Raw genomic sequence first — 21,668 nt, 5'->3', positions numbered from 1 at the left:
ATACATATGTTAAGTTGTGTTACGTGTTGTTTTCTTCTTTTATTTTGCCACGAACGCTCTCTATTTTCTATTCTATAACACACGAATTTTGCAATAGTTACTATTATTTTTTGTGTGTGTAATCAACCATTTATCTCAAATCTCCTGCCGACATCTAGGTATAGTAGTTAATTAGTTAATTTAATTAGAAGTATTTGAGATCAAATTTTCCACTGCCTACTTCTATTTAAATCTCCAATCTCTTTGCGCCAATTGTAGATATGTGTCTGTCAAACAATGCCATTAGGCGTTAAGTAAGTCCGCCACTTGTACATTATTGTATATATTTTGTGCAATAAAGTTTAAGCAAATACTCCATGTGTCATAGTGGATTCCCACATTATAGGTAGTTATAGTAAGATTACCCTAGCGCAAGTCCCACTGTTGGGCAAGGCCGCTCAAATAAATTCAAGTATTAGCACCAGTGGAACAGTAATACATATTTAACTAAGGAACCCTAAAAAAACAATCGGAACTGACCGTTTCCAAACACGCACAACACTTAATTTGTGTGAAAAATCATTTTGAGCTACACAGCTGTAATCATACAATTCAATTTAAAATACTGTTAGCATTTATATTTAAGCAAATTATAACGAAGTACTTATAATCATAGATATATTTAATGTAGGTACTTAATTGTGTTTGCAATTGTGTGATGAACCAATTAGATTGGTTTTCTATCGGAACCAAGCTGGCTTTATTATATAAAATCGGCCAAGCTAAGCTAAAAGCTTAGCGCAGCTTAGCTTTAATGAAAAGCCTTACCACATGTACAAAGAAGTAACACAATTAACTTATTAAGTTTAAAATTAAAATTGTCTATGCCCTTGCCAAAGTCAGTTAAGTTTCATAGCCTATTTTAATTATACATAATGCTTATACCACTTGTCCACACTGTTAAGTGATAATTCGTAACTGTAAACTCAAGATTCACTGACGGTCAGATAAGAGTGTTTCTGTTACTACCTTTAACACGTAACGTAACGTAGTAACTTTAAGCATATGGCCAGAGAAAATTTCTACTCCCATTTCGTAACCAGTTACGAAATGAGAATGTGTTTTTTTTGGACATCTGCCACCGTTGACGGTGAAAAAATTTTGATAGTTGGCAAGGTTCAAGTACCAAGGCCCCATGAATTACGAGAAGGTGTCGTTGACCTGCCGGCTGCAGCGTATGAAGGTGGTGCGGCGCGGCAGCTTGCGTATCTTGGTTGTGTACTGATTGTAGACGTTATTATGATGGCATACGGATCATATCAGCTCGCGTATCTTGTCGACGCCAACGCAAAACTGTCCAAAAACTGAATTTAGCAAAGGGCGAGTATCAGGGCTTCTGAGTTACGAGAAGGTGTCGTTGACCTGTCGGCTGCAGCGTTTGGAGATGGCGCGGCGTGACGGCTTGCGTATCTTGGTTGTATATGTATACTGATTGTAGACATTATTACGAAGATATAAGGATCATATCAGTTCGCGAATCTTGTCGAGGCCACCGCAAAACTGTCCAAAAACTGAATTTAGCAAAGAGCGAGTACCAGGGCTTCTGAGTTACGAAAAGGTGTCGTTGACCTGCCGGCTGCATCGTATGAAGGTGGCGCGGCGCGAGAGCTCGCGCAGTTTGGCGGCGCCGACGTACGTGCAAGCCGAGCGCAGCCCGCCGAGGATGTCCTTCACGGTGACGCCGACGTCGCCCCGGTATGATACTTCTACGGTTTTACCTGTAAAGACGGTGTATATGTATTACATATCTGATGGTATTACATATATTTTATTAGCTAGCCAGCTATGGCCTGTAATTTTTTTTCAGTGAGACTTGGCCGCGGAAAATGGTTAACGATAACTAGAGCAACGAAATCTGTCTATTCAGCTGGCAACTTTTTATCGGTGAAGATGGAGGTTTGTAAAAGTGTAGTATTAGTTCCTCAGAATGTTAAGTAAAAAGTCCACTATACGTCACATTATGAAGCGAGTGTTAAAGTGCAGGATTTTCCAGGAGTGTACAATTGAGAAAAACCCAGTACAGATTCAGATTCTCTCCTTCAGATGGCCTATAGTCCGCCATGCCTCCTGTATGTTCCTTCATAGCATTCGCAAAACCCATGCCGTAGAACAATTTTATAAATAGGTATACTTTTTGTCCATCAGGCCCGGTAACTACATCCCACATCTATTGCGCTACAAGATTCTTACCTTCAGAAGACCTATAATCTGCCACACCCCCCGAATGTTTTTTCCATAGCTGTAGCAGAAGCTATGCCGTAGAACAGCTTCACCTTCGTTCCATCAGGCTTGGTAACTACGTCCCCCGGTAAGGCTAAGTTTAAGTTTCTTACCTTCAGAGGACCTATAATCCGCCACGCCCCCCGAATGCTTCTCCATAGCTGTAGCAGAAGCCATGCCGTAGAACAGCTTCACCTTCGTTCCATCAGGCTTGGTAACTACGTCCCCCGCTAAGGCTAAGTTGAAGTTTCTTACCTTCAAAGGACCTATAATCCGCCACGCCCCCCGAATGCTTCTCCATAGCTGTAGCAGAAGCCATGCCGTAGAACAGCTTCACCTTCGTCCCATCAGGCTTGGTAACTACGTCCCCCGCTAAGGCTAAGTTTAAGTTTCTTACCTTCAGAGGACCTATAATCCGCCACACCCCCCGAATGCTTCTCCATAGATGTAGCAGAAGCCATGCCGTAGAACAGCTTCACCTTCGTTCCATCAGGCTTGGTAACTACGTCCTCCGCTAAGGCTAAGTTTAAGTTTCTTACCTTTAGAGGACCTATAATCCGCCACACCCCCCGAATGCTTCTCCATAGCTGTAGCAGAAGCCATGCCGTAGAACAGCTTGACCTTCGTCCCATCAGGCTTGGTAACTACGTCCCCCGCTAAGGCTAAGTTTAAGTTTCTTACCTTCAGAGGACCTATAATCTGCCACGCCCCCCGAATGTTTTTCCATAGCTGTAGCAGAAGCCATGCCGTAGAACAGCTTCACCTTCTTCCCATCAGGCTTGGTAACTACGTCCCCGCTAAGGCTAAGTTTAAGTTTCTTACCTTCAGAGGACCTATAATCTGCCACGCCCCCCGAATGTTTTCCATAGCTGTAGCAGAAGCCATGCCGTAGAACAGCTTCACCTTCGTCCCATCAGGCTTGGTAACTACGTCCCCCGCTAAGGCTAAGTTTAAGTTTCTTACCTTCAGAGGACCTATAATCTGCGACGCCCCCCGAATGTTTTTCCATAGCTGTAGCAGAAGCCATGCCGTAGAACAGCTTCACCTTCTTCCCATCAGGCTTGGTAACTACGTCCCCCCCACACTGGTCGTGGCCTGCGAACATTCCGCCCGCCATCACGAAGTCGGCGCCCGCGCCGAAGGCCTTGGCCACGTCGCCGGGGCAGGTGCAGCCACCGTCCTGATGGAATAATAAATGATACTGTTCAGTTTCTTTATAGTTTTCTTTCAGCCATATTGTGCGAAATGAATATGTAGCTCATCATAAGGTACTAAATGAACAAAACCTTTACTGTATAAACCAACTACAAAATCGCAACAAAAATTATAACATTTTAAACTCGCGCGTTTTGTACATGTACAGTCGACGTCAAAGATATGTTTACACTTTTGCATCTTATTGCAACGGAATAAGGTGCAAAAGTGTAAACATATCTTTGACGTCGACTGTACATATTTAATTACACAGTCACCACAGCTGGTGTAACTCAGCTGAAATGTCGGAATTTAAGGTAAAAACAGTGAAATTATATCTCAACAAAAATTACCTCAAATCATATTCAAAGCATTGACAATCTGATCAGCCGAAGTAGATATGGAGCAGCCATATTTTTGCTATATTCAAGTGGCCACGTGTAGTCTGGTACAAATTCGTTGAAAATAACCCGAAATAACCGCCTCCTGTGTCCCCCACTTACATGCATAGTCGGACAGTTAAACCCGTAAATATACATAAATATTAGTAAATAGGTAGGTACGAAATTTATAGAGCAATGGGCGGAAGTCAAATCAGCAAAGGGCTTGTAACATCAATTTTTTGTATGCATACTGTTCTGAGGATTAGTGCTTCAATCAGGGACCGAACACCGGTATATTTTTCATACAAATTAACCGGTATTCAATTTCGGTATCACGGTTGTTTATGTATATTTTTGGATTTAATTTAGCTAATCTGATCAATCATTATCATTACCTTAATACTAATACTAGAATATAAAAAAAATATTGTGAATGCTATGAGATATTTTTATTTCTATTTATACCGGTAACGGTATTCAATAGAGGAAAATTGACGTAGTTATGTTATGTTTTATACTTACGGAAATGATGTGTCCTTTGAGACCATGCGCAGCGTCAGCACATTCTATGACGGCGGAGAGTTGCGGGTAGCCCACGCCGGTTTTGATTCGGGTGGTGCACACTGAGCCGGGGCCGATGCCGACCTGGACAGAGATTATTTAATTATCCAACATTTATAGACGGGTCTATTGTGAATTTATTTATATTTTCCGACGTTTCGACACAGGTTTCACTGGTCGTCGTCGCGGCTAACTGATGACCTGTGTCGAAATGTGTCGCTTAACTTCAAACTCAGGTAAATCCATTCGACCCTCTCAGCAAATAGCTACCCTATTACCTTTTCTTAATACCAAAATCGCATAATCTGACAGATGGATTTACCCGAGTTTGAAGTTAAGCGATTCAAATGTCGGTAAATAAAGGTAATAAAATAATCTCGCTCATAGACCCGTCTATAAATGTGAGTTAATATGTGTTCAAAACGCGAAAGATTAAAATATTAAATTTAACTTATTGAATACTGGATTATACCCACACCAAATAACCAATTCTTTGCATCGGTAGGGATAGGGATTTCTTAGATTCCTCGCTCAGAGATTTCTTTCACAATGGTTGAGAGGTATCATGGTTGCGGTTCAAACAATGATATTTTTCTTGTTGGAAATTTTTCTCAACTTTCACATTTTGTTAAAAACAACACATTGAAAAAAATGTGGCAAATATTGATGAAAAACCACATTTGAGCAATATGAACAGTATTTTATGAAAATAAAAATACCTTAATGATATCTGCTCCAGATAAAATTAATTCTTCTACCATCTCTCCAGTTACTACGTTGCCGGCCTGAAACAGAATAAAATGCATTGTTACCATACTCTGCATACCTTGACCCCTACATAGAAACATGACACTATAGACCGACCGCTTAAATGAGTCCTCGCCTGCGCGGTACGGGGGCGACGGGGTAGGACGACTAAGGGCTCTTTCATACTCTTTAATTTTTCTTGGACCTATTACTAGTATTGATGGAATCCTGTTATCCCTCATCAGGGACATAGGGCTCTCAGAAGGGTTCTCCACTGTTGTCGATCCTGCGCTGTCTCTTCGACTTTCTTCCAGTCGAGGCCAGCGGATGCCACCTCTTTGTTGACTGTGCGCCTCCAGGTGGTACGTGGACGACCGGGTCTTCTTTTTCCAGAGGTATGCCACGTCAGACCTTGTTTGGTCAGGTGATTGTCTGGTCTTCGCAATACGTGACCTATCCAACGCCATTTCCTAAGGAGAATTTCCTTGTCGATAGGATTTTGGCCCGTCAGCTCCCATAACCTTATATTAGAAATGGTCCGTGGCCAATAGATTCCTAGAATCCTCCGCAAGCATTTATTTACAAACACCTGGAGTCTATTTGTTATGGTGTTTTGCACTGGCCATGTCTCACATCCATAAAGGAGGACCGACTTGATGTTGGAGTTAAAAATCTTAATTTTTGTACGGCGAGTGATGATTGTGGACATCCACACGGGCCTCAACTGCGCATATGCGGCACGAGCTTTATTAATACGCGATTCGATATCCGCTTCTGCTCCCCCAAGTGGATCCACAACACTTCCCAGGTACGTGAACTTATCCACCTGTTCTACCGGCTCTCCATTCACATGAATGGGTGTTTTGTTTTTGGTGTTTAGGCGCATGTCCTTGGTTTTCGCACTGTTAATGCGCAGGCCTTCCTTCGCAGCTGCATTGGCAAGGTCATTAGTTTTAAATTGCATGTGCTCCCGCGATGTTGCGAGTAAGCACAGGTCATCTGCGAAGTCGATGTCTTCAAGGGTATTACCATTGACCCATGGCAAACCCCTTTCTCCTTGGCTTGTTATCCTGCGCATCACGTCGTCCAACACAATCAGGAACAGCAGCGGCGACAGCAAGCAACCCTGTTTGACTCCAGCAGTGACAAGAATCGGGTCTGACAGCACTCCCTTGTGCAATACTCGGCAGGTAGATCCCTCATACAGGCATTTTATGATCTCTATTACCTTGACTGGTATTCCCCTTACCTTCAGTATTCGCCATATGCTAGACCACTTTACCCTGTCGAATGCCTTTTCAAAATCCACGAACAGAGCAAAAAGTTCAGTTTGCATTTCATTGCATTGCTCCAGTATCATCCGCAAGACATTAATCTGGTCCGTGCACGATCGTCCTGCTCTGAAACCGCTCTGCTCATCCCTGAGTCTGCAGTCAACAGCACCCGTCATTCTTCGAAGCAAAACTTTGCATAACACCTTAGAGCAGACCGGCAACAAGTTTATCCCTCTCCAGTTCGCGCAGTGCGACAGGTTTCCTTTCTTGGGCAACTTGATTATAATCCCCTCTTTCCAGCTTTCAGGTAATCGCCCCGTTTCCCAAATGGCTGTCATTAGGGGGTGCAATAAACCAGCCATTACATCCGGGTTAGCCTTCAATGCTTCAACCGGGATACCATCGTTGCCTGGCGCCTTGCCACTCTTCAAGTTTTTTATAGCACTCGTAATTTCGTTGATATCTGGAGGGTCGCTATTGATATCTAAAACTTCCGCTGTACCGACTGTTTCTTCCACTTCATTATCGTCGCTCAAGGTGTGGAAGACTTCGGTAAAATGCTCATGCCACCTTCGCATCTGATCTTCCAGCGTTGTAAGCACCTTGCCGGCTTTATCAACAATCGGCCGCGTTGTTGGTTTCTTGTTGCACAGCTCTCTGCCTGCACGATATAACTCCTTAGTGTTTCCGGTACTACTGCTTACTATTACTAGTATTACTAGTATTACTGCTTGTTATCTGTTTGGCCCGATGGTTAACTGGTTGATAATGCCTTCTGGCATTAAGTTCGCCTTTCGTACAATTTTTACTGTGCAATCAATAAAGTTTAATAAATAAAAAGTGTATAAATGGCATAAACACTATACACACACTATACAATAAACACTTACAATACAATAATAGTATGTTTCGGGTTTCACTTTCCTCACATACTCGACGACATGTTGTGAATTGGCAACGCCCAGACAAATTTAATAATTTGATATCCTTTATTGTGTCCAGAATTTTAGCGAGTTAGTTTAAAAAGGTTTTTTAAGAAAAATATGCCTTAAACGCTTACAATAATGGTGTGTTTCGGATACGCCGCTCGCACTTTCCTCACATACTCGACGAAATGTTGCGAATATACCCGTTGGCGAAGTCCAGACAAAAAATCATTTGATATCCTTTATTGTCTCCAGGATTCCAGCGAGTCATTTTTAAAGACTTAAACAAAAATATGCCTTAAACACTTACAATAATGGTGTGTTTCGGGTACGCCGCTCGCACTTTCCTCACATACTCGACGAAATGTTGCGAATATCCGTTGGCGACGTCCAGACAGATGAATTTGAGGTCTTTGATTGTGTCCAGGATTTCGGTGAGACGGATGTAGTCCGCCTCGGCAGTGCCCGAGCTGGCGGCTAGACGAGGAAAACAAATATTTTTATTTAAGGAAAATGGGAAGATTCACCGCTTCGGACAAGACTCAAACTTGCTACCATCCAGAGTTCCAGACCGCTGCGGTCCAAGAGCGGAGAATTTTTAATTATTGTTTTAAAAAATTGTAGGAGTATTGCTTGCAACTGTACGTATAATATGCTTGAGAAAAGTTAGATTGGACAAAGATAAAATCTTTGAGGATAATCTTAAATGTCAGTAACATCGCACAAAAAACTTAGAAATTAATATTTGAAAAGCGAAAGTCATTTTAACGGCTGATCCCCAATTAGATTCTAATTTTGATCGGGCACAAGATAAGGAAAATAACAAAGGGATCTTTTTAGAGTTCAGTATTGAAAGGGCGCCAAAACGTTTTTACAATAATTACTAATCTTTCGGTGTCTGACAATCTAAGTATATCATCAGTCGTAAAAGGGAGCATTCCACAGGCTGTCCCGTATATACAAACGTATTTTATTTCCTATGTTGCGACTTTTATTTCGGCATTTAAAGCAGGCATTATTTTTCTGTGCATATTTTTGACCATTTGTCATAGAAAAACCTGGAAATGTTCAGAATATTGTACGGGACAAACGGAAAATCGGGGCAATTTCATGGAATGCTCCAAAGGCAAACAGTTGAAAATTTCGCAGAAATATTTTTCAATTGCACTAGAATCACTAGTATAACAAATAAAATGTCCGTCCTAAAAAAAATTATGTAATTTTTTTTGTATTGTTCTTTAGACTTAGTAGGATTATCATCATCATCTCAGCGATAAGACGTCCACTGCTGAACATAGGCCTCCCCCTTATGGGGGGTGAATGCCATAATCGCCACGCTTGGCAGGCGGGTTGGCGATCGCAGTCGAGTACACCGAATTTGAGGGACGCTGCTGCCCGTCCACCGGTGGTCTTGGACGTAGTTTAAGGACATACCCGGGTCCAGTAGGATTATACAATAAAATAAAATAAGATTAATAAAAATAATCAGATCGCTATAAAAAAGCGTGACTAAACTGAACCCTTCGTGAGCGCCAACTTGAAGTTAACCAAATTTTTTACTCCTCGTTTTTGTAAGAATAAAAATACTTATTGAATCGTGAAAGGGAGGATTAAGTGACCTCACTCTGTAAGAAAAAAGATAAGTGGATTGTAAGATGCTTCTTAATACAACGCTGTTCAACTATTAGTCGATTTTATTTTACTCTCGATTTTATTTCGTAAGATTTCGATCAAATTTGGTGAATAGATAGAATTCCCTATCATATTCTGTGCAATATAAGCTGAACTAAAATATTTTTATGGGTCTGTAAGTACCCCTAGTGTAAATTTAATTCATTTTGTATGGGATTATGAGTTTCCGGAACGTCCCGCTTGGCGCGCTGTTAAAATCCTCCGTCACGCTATCGAATGAAATTTACACTGGGGGGATTTCTGTACCTTACTTAGTTGCGAGTTTTAGGATTATAGTAATAATTGCTTATTTCAAGTTTTAAACTCATACAATACTAAGTAAGGGGTCGTCCATTAATTACATCACACGTTTAGGGGGAGGGAGGGGGTCAAGAAAATGTGACATATTGTGACATGGGGGAGGGGGGAGACACAAACTTTGTGACGTCACTTTAACTTCATCAGTAACCGAAAATTTATTTAAATTATTTTATTCGCTGTACATTTAAATAACAAGTTTTTAAAACGATAATCGTTTTTATTCGTTTAATTTTCTTTCCTAAGCAGTTTTGGGTTATAAAATTACTAATATTTATATCGTAAAAAATATTTTGATAAAATATTAATAATACTTAGGTACTTACTTAATTCGATTTCGCGATTTCGTAGAAAAAATGTGACGTCACACTAGGGGGGAGGGGTTTGCCAAATGTGACCAAGTGTGACAAGGAGGGGGGGAGGGGTCAAAAACCCTAGAAATTCGTGTGACGTAATTAATGGATGACCCCTAAGTACGGCACATGAAAAGATGCAACATCGAGCCCTCTCAGTGGGAAGGTTTGGCAGCACAGCGTCCTGAGTGGCGCAGGCTGGTGCATGACAAAGTGCGCGATTTCGAGGAGCAACGTAAAGTTGACCTCGACGTTAAACGCGATGAGCTGAAAGCACGCCAGCCTGCTTCCATTCCCTACCACTATGTGGCTGGTGTTCTCACGTGCCCACGATGTGCGCGGAGGTTAACCTCAAAGATCGGCTACGTCAACCATATTCGGGCGCACGAGCGCCGAGCTAACTAGGAGTCGAAGTGGTCGCCTTGGTCGAAAGTGTCGAAACCGGCCGGAAGGATCAGTAGGCAAGTATAGTTGGGTGATTTTATGGTGTCCGTCTTGGGGCATAAGCTCACACTGTATAACAATAAGTAAGGAAGCATAGTACTTCAAATATTTACCCATGTGTTCCAAGCATTCTGTGTGTTCCTCTGAGAATTTCTTCCAGTCATCTATCGAGTAATATTTGTGTATACATGTGAAGAGGCCGTGCTGAAAAAAGTGGTATGTTACATTAAATTAAAATTATTTTTTTGGTGTTTAGTATATTTTTTAGGTAAAAGAGCTTAGGGCACGAAAGTATTTTTCGGTGGTTGTTCGAGACAAGTCTGAACATACATAGCTCTTTAAATATCGTATGTTTAACTTTAGTGCTAATAATATTTGTTGCTTGCAACATTTTAGGATAAGTTTTATCTATATCTCCGCATTCTGTGTCATTACAGATTGTAGTAGCTTAATTAATTTGGCTTTCAATAAAAGTTATTTTTTATTTAAATCAAATCGCATTTAGATTCATACATACGATTGTTGGTCCTTCGAACCGGATAATAATAAAATTATAATTGTTGCGAATACAAAATGTATATAGTTTGTCAAAGGACTATCTCCTTTCAATCGTAGACAGAATCATACTATCTTTGTCTTACACTAGTACTAGCACCCAAAAGAAAGGATGAGTATAGTTTTCCTGGTATCGTCTTGGGTCGTCCCATTCGTTTTTCGTCAAGTTCTTAAATTAGTCCTATTCTGCTTTCGTGACGCATTCTACATTGAAAGCCACCGACGATTGTGATGAATGTAGAATGAGTGACGAAAGCAGAATAGGACTAATTTAAGAACTTGACGAAAAACGAATGGGACGACCCAAGACGATACCGTTTTCCTGGTTCTTAACTGACTGACAAATTGGTTTGACCAACTATACTTAATTATCTCACCTTTGACAGTTCCCTCGCCATTTCAAAAGTCCCGACGGTGTCCATGTTGCTGGCCATGACCGGGACTCCCCGGTACGTCTGTCCGGAGTTCCGGAACGTGATCTCACGGTGGAGATCCACCTGGAAAACCGGGGTTAACATGTTACTCCACTTATACCATAGGGTATTTTCCTACTAGTCAAATCTTTCTTTATTGGAGAAGTGGCAGCCTCATGGGCCTTTGCCAAAATACAGTTAAAGTCGATTACAAGTAAAATATTTCACAATACAAAGTATTATTAATGCATGATGTACGGTGATAGGCCTTCACGATGCACTGGAGGTTAGCTGGAGACCACGAACTGCCGAATGATGTCCAAGAATTGGTTGTTCGCATTTCCAGAAGAATTCTTCATTAACTGCACCCGTCACACTTGCCATTCACTGCATAATATGCTATCTATATTATACATTAAACAGCAGAATGCAAAAAATTAAAAAAAATGTCTGGAGCACGATCCGCCATGTTCCATGAATCATTCGAAAATCCCACTATAGTTCGTTTTTTTTAGCATTAGAAATTAGGTAAACAATCTTGATGTGTCTTTTAATTGAAAAACACATTTTAAAAATAAGTTACGGAAAATATGTAACAATTATGAATCTAATACGATCATTTATATTCTTCTGCTTGCTTCTAGTTTTTGAATTTTAAAAAGCGTTTTTCAATTAAAAGACTTGTCAAGATCGCTTACCTTCTTGCAAGTTCTTTCTAATGCTAAAAAAAACGAACTATAGTCAAATCAGTAACTTTTTAAAAACATGTTATAATGATTTGCTAATATGGAATTTATATGAAACATTACATCGTGACGTCACGGTCAACTCACGTACTTTTTATATTTCTATGCGATTTATTAAATAGAACTTGTGTTTAAAAATAACTCCTATCTGTAGTTTTCTAATAATTATCTGGTGCTTTATTTCATGCATGGTGTAAAATAATCTATTTTAAATACAGCATAATACCCTATTGGCGCTTTCTGTCATTACGGTTCCGTCCCAAAAAAAGGTGCAAAAGGAACCCTTATGGTGCGACTCTGTCCGTCCGTCCGTCTGTCCGTCACATCGCTAAATATCTTGAAAACTAATAAAGCTATCGATGTGAAATTTGGAATAGTCATGAAACTCAAGAAGAACGCTAACCTAGACATTGAAAGTTTATTTTTATTACAAATGAAAAATGGCCCATATGAAGAGGGGGCAAAATGTCAAAGTCTAGTTGCTAGGTCAAGAGCCGAATTGTAAGTACATTCCTAAACAATTTTTTTTATATTTTTTTAAAGTAAAAAAAAAAATTATGAACGAAAATGTTAAAAAAAACCACTATGCCAACCATCTAAGTTGTGGAGACGGATATGTGGTATTCCGTTTGTATATAGAGTAAGACCAAGAAAAGTCTGCAGCAATTTTGATAGCCCACGCAGTGCAAGTGTTATTTATACGTCATAGTTTCATTGAAGTTTGACGTTTCCGCGCGTGGGCTATCAAAATCGCTGCAGACTTTTCTTGGTCTAACCCTACCTACCTACACATTATGTCTAGATCTCTTCCGTCTTCTGTGTTTACTTTGTACAAGCTTGTTTATAGCGATACAGCACATTCTAGGAACACGAACACATTTTTGTAGATGAAGGAAGTCCGTTAATAGTGTGCTATGTGGGCAAAATGTTACTTTGTAACAAATCGTCCAAAGCGACAATGTTTCAGATTGAATTAGAGTATGAATAATGCGGCTAGAACATTTCAAAACAGGAGTGAACTGAATTTTCCATTTCCAAAATGAAAATTTCTTCTGTTTGCTGTAAAATTTTTCGGAACAGTCCGAATTTTTTCGAAACTTGCACATGTCTATCTTTAAAGTAGAATAAAATCAGAAATCATGTTACACATTCATGTCTTTGTGTCGTTTTTTAGCGATTATTAAGGGGTATCCAGACGAGACTGACGAAATCAGTCGATTTGTTCAGGAAAATAATTGGTCAATCTCATCTAGCGTACACACGTAAGTAGGTACACAAGTTAAATCACCAATTTGCATTACTATGAAAATTGCCATTTTTGTGTCCGCACCTGCTGATGTGATCGGGGAAACAAATTGGTATTTGTGTCCGCACGGCCCTGTTCGATCGGAGAATTTCATCAGATTGGCGAAAAATTGTCTCGTCTGGATACAACTATAAAAGAAGATTTCAAAGGACTTTATGAGCGGTTTTAATTTTAAGTGGTTAATTTATTTTATTTTTATTGTATTTCTTTTCTATCTTTTAAATTTATTGTATTTGTAATTTTAGAATGATGTACTGGGACTATTGCCTGAATAAAGACATCTAAGAAACATCCAATTCACTTCAATTCAATCTTTATGTACCTAATGCGATGAAATACTTATCCTGCGACCTGCGAAAACTAAAATCTCTCGCACATTACGTAATAGTAAAAAAACTTATAAAAAATTGCAAGCTCTTTCACTCGACATTTCCTGTAGTCGGGCTGATTTTTATTTTATTTTTGTACTTAGATATTTTTCGACAATTTCGATAAAATTTCGTTGGTAGATAGAGTTCGCTATTCTATACAATAATGTACTAAAAAAAGTTCTCCGACTTACGAAAACCCATACATTCTTTTCGTACTTAACTAAAATTCAAATTGAGATTTCGTAGGCATTAATTCCGTTCAGAATGAGGAGCTCTCAGACCAGCCAAATTTTATCTTCAACTAAAAAAAAAAAACGACAGCATAAAAATCGTATCGGAATCTTAAATACCAGCACATACACTATCAACCAGTGTTGGCCGAAACGTTAATGCAATTGAAAATTCTTGACCAGTAACCAGTATAAGTTAACCATCAACTGTAGCCGTCCGTTACCGTTCACGGTTCAATTTGTAATGGTTATTGGTCAATTGCAATTAACGTTCGGCCAACACTGCTATCAACAGTAGGTGGGAGGCAACAGTCGTTGCACACCTGCAGATAGTGCCGATCGATGCTAACTGCTCTTCGACGTAAACACCATTGTTTATACGACAACGGTTTCACTCATTTGAATTTTTAGTCGCTATTGGCGACATGTTTCGGGCCCGTCGGGGGTCCTTCCTCAGGCTCGACTCCAATAGCGACTAAAAATTCAAGTGAGTGAAACCGTTGTCGTATAAACAATTTAAAATATGTGTCACGAAAGTTTAATATCGGGTAAACACCATTATCTACAGTACTGCTACTGCTCCCTACATCTACAAGTACCGTGAAATGGGGTGAGTAGGGATAACGAGGAGACTCGGGTTATGAATGGGGAGAGGGGTGGTGAGATGGTTCTTAAAGGCTACTGCTACCTAAATCATGTATATCTATTACAAATGGAGCTATAGTAATATTCATAATAAAAAAATCGATTCAACAACGTTTCAAAATCACCTTTTGGGTGAAATCCCATCTCACTCCAACTACGAGAGACTATACGGGGTGAGGACGGATTTTGTGTTTATCGTTAAAGTTATGAAATGGAACTACCTAAAATCATAAAAAAAACTAAAATACAAACGGCCGGAACATTTTATTACTAAAATTAAGTTTGCATAAAATGTTAAATAAAATGCTATCGAGGATTGAATGGCAGTTTTGTCCCTACTCACCCCATTTTACGGTACGGAGAGTTTCCTCACAATATCAGTCAAGGCCCCACTCTCACTGAGCGTAAGCGAGATGGAAGTAGGGTTGCCAGATCGAAAGGCGCTATTATCGGGAAACAATAGAAATTTTTCGGGATTTTGGGAGTCAAGTCCGGAAATAAAAAACATTCAAATTAAAGTAATGGTATTAAAAACAACGATATTTTACATTATTGGCACTACCTCAGCTCGCTCGCTTGACGACAGTTCGGAACTTGAAATTATTGTTTTAAAACGTGAAGCTGTTTTTCCTAAGCTGTGAAACCATATCCCGACCATCTGGCAACCCTGGATGGAAGTGCGTGCCCGGGAGCGTGGATATCATGTTTTTCAAATTCAATTTTTTTGTACGTTTAAATAAAAAAAAAGTTATCAACACGTTCCGTCAAACATCATATTTTGCCGATTTTTAGAAGCAATTTTCTTATTTTTAACCGACTTCCATTTCATAGAAGGAGGAGGTTCTGTATTCGGTTGTGGCTATTTTTTTTTTTTTTTTCTATGTACGTTCACCGATTACTCCGACATCCGTAGTCCGATTTGAGTAATTCTTTTTTTGTTTGAAAGGAGCTACCTCCGAGTTGGTCCCATTTTAATTTGGTTCTGTTCTGATGATGGGATCCATGAGGAATTGACGGAACTCCTCAATTTTTAAAGGCACATGCATGGTGATTTGGGTGTTTTCTTAAGCAACTCGAGCATTTTCTCCCGAAAACCACCACTTTGATGAAGTAGACCTGATGATGATGATTGTTTTGATGATAATGATGATGATTTATTAAATGTAGTATGTTCAGCGATTACTCCGGCACCTGTGATCCGATTTGAGTAATTCTTTTTTTGTTTGAAAGGAGTTGCCTCCAAGGTGTTTCCGTATTATTTTTGGTTCTGGTCTGATGATGGAATCCATGAGGAATTGAGGGAACTCCTCAGTTTTTAAAGGCACGTGTAAAGTGATTTCGGTGTTTTCTAAAGTAACTCGAGCATTTGCTTCCGAACACCGCCAATTTGATGTAGTGCAAGTGTAGCCTTACCACGAGTTTGACATTGACATATTCGCTAAGTTAGCGACGCTAACGTCTTCGTAACTTACTTTTTATGCATCTCGCTCGCACTAATATGCCAGTACGAGCGAGATGCAAAGAAAGTAAGTTACACACACGCTAGCGAATAAATCAATGTCAAACTCTTGGTAAGCTGGTAAGGCTACTGATCGGGGGTTAGGGTTAAGAGTTAAGGGGTCGGGGTTTAAGGGGTCGGGTAATGGTGGTTGAAGGGGTGCTGGTTCAGGGCCGAGGGGTACATGGATCAGGGGTTGATACGCTATGAGGTTGAGTGATCGGGGGGGTTGAGGGATTGGGTCAGTGGCGGGGCGGAGGGTGGATTTAGTGTAGTGACAGGAATTATAATTTCCCAGACGGACTCGAGAAAATTCCAGATTACATATTTATTAAAGTAGATACACGAATTTAGTGTTAATCATGATGTTGTTTTTCATTCACGCGTCGCGCTATTAACATGCGTTAAAACTAAAAATGGAAAAATAAAAACTTTTTACAAAAAAAAAGAAAACCGACTTCAAAAAGGATGAAATAAAATATTATCCTTTTTAAGTCTATGCGTTACAAACTGATATGTTTGAAGTCGGTGCCAAGCCAAGTAGTAAAGAATACCCGTCAAAAATAATCAGCTTTATGACTATAAATCTCATTAGAACTGTACCATTAGAACTATTATAAATGTGTAAGTAACAACTGAACCGCTTTAGGTGAAATTTGGCAAGAACGTAAATTCCTTGAATTGTTTTATATTTTGAAATGTAGTCTTCTGAATAAGGGACGGGAAATAACTTCAGTCCCAATCCCACGCTTGCGTGCCGACAAACATGGTACCTACGGACTGTGCCAAGAAGGTTTGATCGTGTGTTCTGAGGCGTGTTCTTAGGTACAGTCGTCGTCAAAGATATGTATTATACACTTTTGCACCTTACTCCTTTGTAATAAGACGAAAAGTGTAAACATATTTTTAACGTCGACTGTACCTACAGAAAGTACGTTCATTGTAAGGCAATCCAACGTACATCCTTATCGAATCGCACCAAAATCATGGTATGCTTCAAAAGTTGGCTTGGCACCGACTTCAAACATATCAGTTTGTAACGCATAGACTTAAAAAGGATAATATTTTATTTCATCCTTTTTGAAGTCGGTTTTCTTTTTTTTTGTAAAAAGTTTTTATTAGCTTTTGTGCATAATTTGTTACAATTTTTAACCGACTTCCAAATCCCAAAGGAGGAGGTTATCAATTCGGTTGTATGTTTTTTTTTTATTTTTTTATTTATTTTTTATTTTTTATTTTTTTTTTATGTTTGTTACTCCATATCTCCGTCATTACTGGACCGATTTTGAAAATAATTTTTTTGATTGTATGTATATGCATACAGATTGGTCCCGTTTTTGTCAAAATCCAGTTCTGATGATGGGATCCATGAGGAATCGACGGAACTCCTCAAATCTTAAAGGCATACATAGGTATGGTGATTTTTGTGTTTTTATCAACAAATCAAGCATATACATTCAAAACCGTGACATTTGATGAAGTGGAACTGCTGATGATGATCAGAACGGAACTCTTCAACGACGCATAGTTCACGTTTGGCGATTTGTTCTCTTCGTTATGTTTGTTAAGCAAGTTTAGTTTTTAAGCCACATTTCTGTCAAGCTCGAGTTCTGATGATGGGATCCATAAGGAATCGAGGGAACTCCTCAAATCTTAAAGGCATACGTATAGAATTTTTTGTATTTTCATCATAAAATCAAGCATTTACATTAAAAACTGTCGCATTTGATGAAGTGGAACTGCTGATGATGATCAGAACAGAACTCTTCAACGACGCATAGTACATGTTTGGTGATTTCGAATTTCGATTTTGACTTGGACTGGGACCCGGACTCATACCCGGATCCGGTTCGGACCCGGACTCGGACTCGGACTCGGACCCGGACTCGGACCCGGACTCGGACCCGGATTCGGACCCGGACTCGGACCCGGACCCGGACTTGGACCGGGACTCGGACCCGGACTCTGACTCAGAGACCCGGACCTTGACCCGGAAAACCACTATGATACCTAAACTAAATAAACCACTATGATTACCTACCATAAAATGTGGGTATGATGATGCCAAACCCCTCCCGCTCAAACTCCCGTACACCGCACCGCATGCGCCGTTAAGTGGGTTAGGTTAGGTTTGAACTGCGATCCTCACAGAACCGAACAAAAGTGGGTTAGGTTTGGTTAGAACTTCGAGTCCTACAGAAACGAAATGCGACTAGAAAAGTGGGTTTGATTAGGTTCGAACTACGATCCTCACAGAACCGAACTGCTATCAGAGAAGTGGGTTAGGTTAGGCTAGATAACTACGACCCTTACGGAAACGAAATGCTACTAGAAAGTAGGTACTGGTTTTACCTCCTTTTCTACATAGTGCACCATCTACCATAATCTTTCACCGGGCCCCATAGAAGTCGGTTTTTTTTTCTTAAAAATTATTATTTAACGACTTTTTAATAACTCCGTTTTCGGAACCTTCTGGATCTTAAATATGTAGTAGGTAAATTATTTTTTGCTGAAACTTGCCGAAATCGAAATTTCGGCTGGACATTACCAAAAATACAGTTTCGACGAGGCCGAAAGGTTGGCCTTTTTTGGCCGTAACTGAACCTTCGGCCGAAAAATGATTTTTATGCCGAAATCAAAACTTCGGCCTGACATTTTTTTTACGTAAAGTTAGAATATATTTGTACGCAATAGGCATGTAATAAAGTATTAATAATTAGTTCAGTGTGTCATGAATTCGATAATGTTGACCGAGCGACCGCCAGTCTGGCTCCGTGTAAGGCTGAGTGACGTCACACTTGATTGATGTTTAGATGAGATTAAACAGTGGAATGAGTGTCTCATTTCCGTTTGTCTACAGGGTGCCTAGCCAAGGAGACCATCGCTTACGCTACGACAAGTAAACGCTTTGTGTCGCTCTTTAATTTTCCATATGTGCGACAGTGACAATTGCGTTTCGCTCGCTACGGAGCGTAAACGATTGACATGTTGTACAGTAGTTTTCGAGAAAATAGGCTGTGACAGACAGACAAAGAGACGCGCGAGTGATCCTATAAGGCTACCGTTTTTTCCTTTTTAGGTACGGAACCCTAAAAACGAAACGACAGAAAAATTATATCTTAACTACCGAATCGGCTTACAAAATTTCACGGGAATTGTTTGAGAATTGCGGCCTGTAGAAAAGAACATCCGGACATACGAATTGCAGTATGCGCGAGTCAAAATAGAGACAATCGCTACCGCTTCGGTCAAACAAACCTTAGACAGTTGCCAACCCCGTTGTATCTTTTAGTTCGTTTTTTTAGCATTAGAAATAAGGTAAACAATCTTGATGTGTCTTTTAATTGCAAAACACTTTTTAAAAATAAGTTACGGCAATTATGTAACAGTTATGAATCTAATACGTTCATTTATATTCTTCTGCTTTCATAAGTAATAGTTACTGATTTTTAAAAAGCATTTTTCAATTAAAAGACGTGTCAATATCGCTTACCTTCTTTCAAGTTCTTTCTAATGCTAAAAAAACGAACTATATATATATAGGGTTCGCAATGGTTACGGCTGTTACGATGTAGGATATAACCGTAAATTCCTAAGGTCCGATGACATTGTCCCAGCGCTGGCAGCGAGCCCGTAGGAAGCGGATAAATAAAGCCATCTATTTATATAACGTACGAGGCTATGATACTTTCTCTGTAATGTTACGTTTTCCAATGTGAAGTCAGTCAAATTCTGTTGAGGCAGGCGTGGTTCACTCCGCGATTTCGTCGCTTTGCTACAGGTAGCTAAGAGTACATCCGTTCCACCCCAATTTTGGGGTTTGTAAGCCGCACGTGGCGCTGTCGCCACCTAGCGGCCATATCTGTGCTGATCGGAACAGACGCGTTTTGTTAGAGAGTGAGTCTTCTGTACCTAGTACTATTATTTATTCTGTGGTTGAGGCCTATTCGACACGGCAAAGTGAACGGTCATGACATGACCCACATATGTAAGATACCATATAGAAAATTGTTGATGTACTGTTATAATTTTTGCTTGTATGTAAATTCAATGTTGACGTGTAAAAGTGCCCTTGTGGCCTATTTGCTGAACAAATGTTGAAGTTGAAGTATACACTTCTATAAAGTTATTCAACAAGTAGTCATGTATACATCAATTAGGGCTATTCGGACTAGCACATGACACACAAAAATATTGTAATTACCTATTCTTACTACGTACAACCTTTAGAAGAGAAAGCTGAAATGGAAACTGCTTGCTCCATCATAACACTCCGGGAAAAATCTTATTAATAGAATTTGCTGGGATTTTTGTGTAATTTTTTCACGTGGAAAATTTCCGATGGCACATCAGCACAGAAAAATATAATATCCGACATCAACTTCAAGATGGGTCATGGATGAGAAGATTTAATTTTTTTTGGATTAGAATAGAATATAGAATTTAAATGTCTTCGTCTAACTCTATGTCTTTAATCACAGGAGCGTTTACTTCTTTGTACAGTCGCCATCTGATATATCCGAGCGGCCAAGGTGTTCAACTGTTCACAATATCTGAACACGCACTCTAACGCCCTGACAATACTTAGAGGCGTGTTCAAATATTTGTGAGCGCCTTCGTCGCTGCGATATATCTGATGGCTGTTGGAAATTATATTCTCAACTCTGGCAACACCGAATACTGTTCCGTTCTCTTTCCTTGACGGCTAACGTAATGGCTGCTGTGTTTTTGCTATCCTCGTATTTTAAATCCTAATTAATAGTTAAATAGTTATCGTGTGTCGTCTAACCTGCTTGACAAACATGAATGTATGGTATTCTGAGAAATACACAGCTTCATATGCAGAACCGTGAGTGTTTATTATTATTTCCACGCCAACTCCTTGCCGCCATTGACACGCCGTGTCCCACTGTACAGGCCCCGATCTTTACTACAGTTTATGGGCTCAGATTATTGGCGTAGACTTGAAAGCAGAAAGCTATAAGCGGTTGGCTGGAAAATAACTTGAAATTTGACACTCACATTCATTTACATAACCTTACTGCAACGTGCTTGGCATAACCTCAATCGTGTTTGTCGCCGCATAAGATGGAGAACGCTCTTGCTAACCCTTCGACTTCGAGCTTCAGCGGCGGAATACTAATTGAGAAATTGAATGGCCTTGGAAATTTCTCATCATGGAAATTTATGTGCAAAAATGCTTTAATTTTGGAAGGACTTTGGCCATCTGTCACGGGTGATGACAACGATCCAGTTAAAATACAGCGTGCCTTAGCTAGGATATCTTTAAGCCTAAAACCCACACTCTTTCAATTACTGCATGGAATTAACACAGCAAAAGAAGCTTGGGAGAAGCTCAGTTCTGTCTTTGAAGATAAAGGCTTGTTCAGGCGTGTGAGCTTGCTTCGCCGGTTACATAGAATAGAATTGGGACAGTGCTCCAGCATGACAGCTTATATAGATACTGTATTTACATTGGTTTCCCAATTGGCAGACATTGGAAAAACGATTGAAGACGGGGAGATAGCGGAGATTCTCCTTGCAGGGCTCCCGCAGGATTACGATACTCTAGTTTCCGCCTTAGGAACTGCTTCAATCTCAAACTCTTTAACATCAGAAATAGTTCGAACCAGGCTACTACAAGAGGACTTCCGGCGAGTTAGCGCTGACATTAATGGAAATGGGAATAGCGCTTTTGCTGTCAGCAATTATAAAAGGAAGATTGTGTGCCACTATTGCCACAGACCAGGACACACTAAGTCAAAATGCTTCAA

The 21,668-nt window shown here is 39.9% G+C and overlaps 1 protein-coding gene and 1 long non-coding RNA gene across 2 annotated transcripts in view; both read right to left on the bottom strand.

The window, feature by feature from the left end:
- LOC134674010 (uncharacterized) overlaps nucleotides 1-21,668 on the bottom strand; it is a 90,927-nt gene that overhangs the window by 56,928 nt on the left and 12,331 nt on the right. The gene's annotated exons all lie outside the window — the stretch shown is intronic.
- Nucleotides 1,568-21,668, bottom strand: part of LOC134674006 (GMP reductase 1-like) — a 29,691-nt gene continuing 9,590 nt past the window's right edge. The window contains exons 2-8 of the mRNA XM_063532061.1: nucleotides 11,063-11,182; nucleotides 10,244-10,334; nucleotides 7,655-7,821; nucleotides 5,117-5,182; nucleotides 4,359-4,481; nucleotides 3,223-3,439; nucleotides 1,568-1,757 (exon numbers count right to left, since the gene is read on the bottom strand). Of these exons, the coding sequence (XP_063388131.1) occupies nucleotides 1,588-1,757; nucleotides 3,223-3,439; nucleotides 4,359-4,481; nucleotides 5,117-5,182; nucleotides 7,655-7,821; nucleotides 10,244-10,334; nucleotides 11,063-11,182 (954 nt within the window). The 3' untranslated portion in view covers nucleotides 1,568-1,587. The remainder of the gene's footprint in view (nucleotides 1,758-3,222; nucleotides 3,440-4,358; nucleotides 4,482-5,116; nucleotides 5,183-7,654; nucleotides 7,822-10,243; nucleotides 10,335-11,062; nucleotides 11,183-21,668) is intronic.

The sequence above is a fragment of the Cydia fagiglandana genome, chromosome 19, assembly GCF_963556715.1.
Source record: "Cydia fagiglandana chromosome 19, ilCydFagi1.1, whole genome shotgun sequence".
Classification (NCBI taxonomy): domain Eukaryota; kingdom Metazoa; phylum Arthropoda; class Insecta; order Lepidoptera; family Tortricidae; genus Cydia; species Cydia fagiglandana.
The sequence above is the reverse complement of the archived record's forward strand: the minus strand, read 5'-3'. Positions and strand labels throughout refer to the sequence as shown.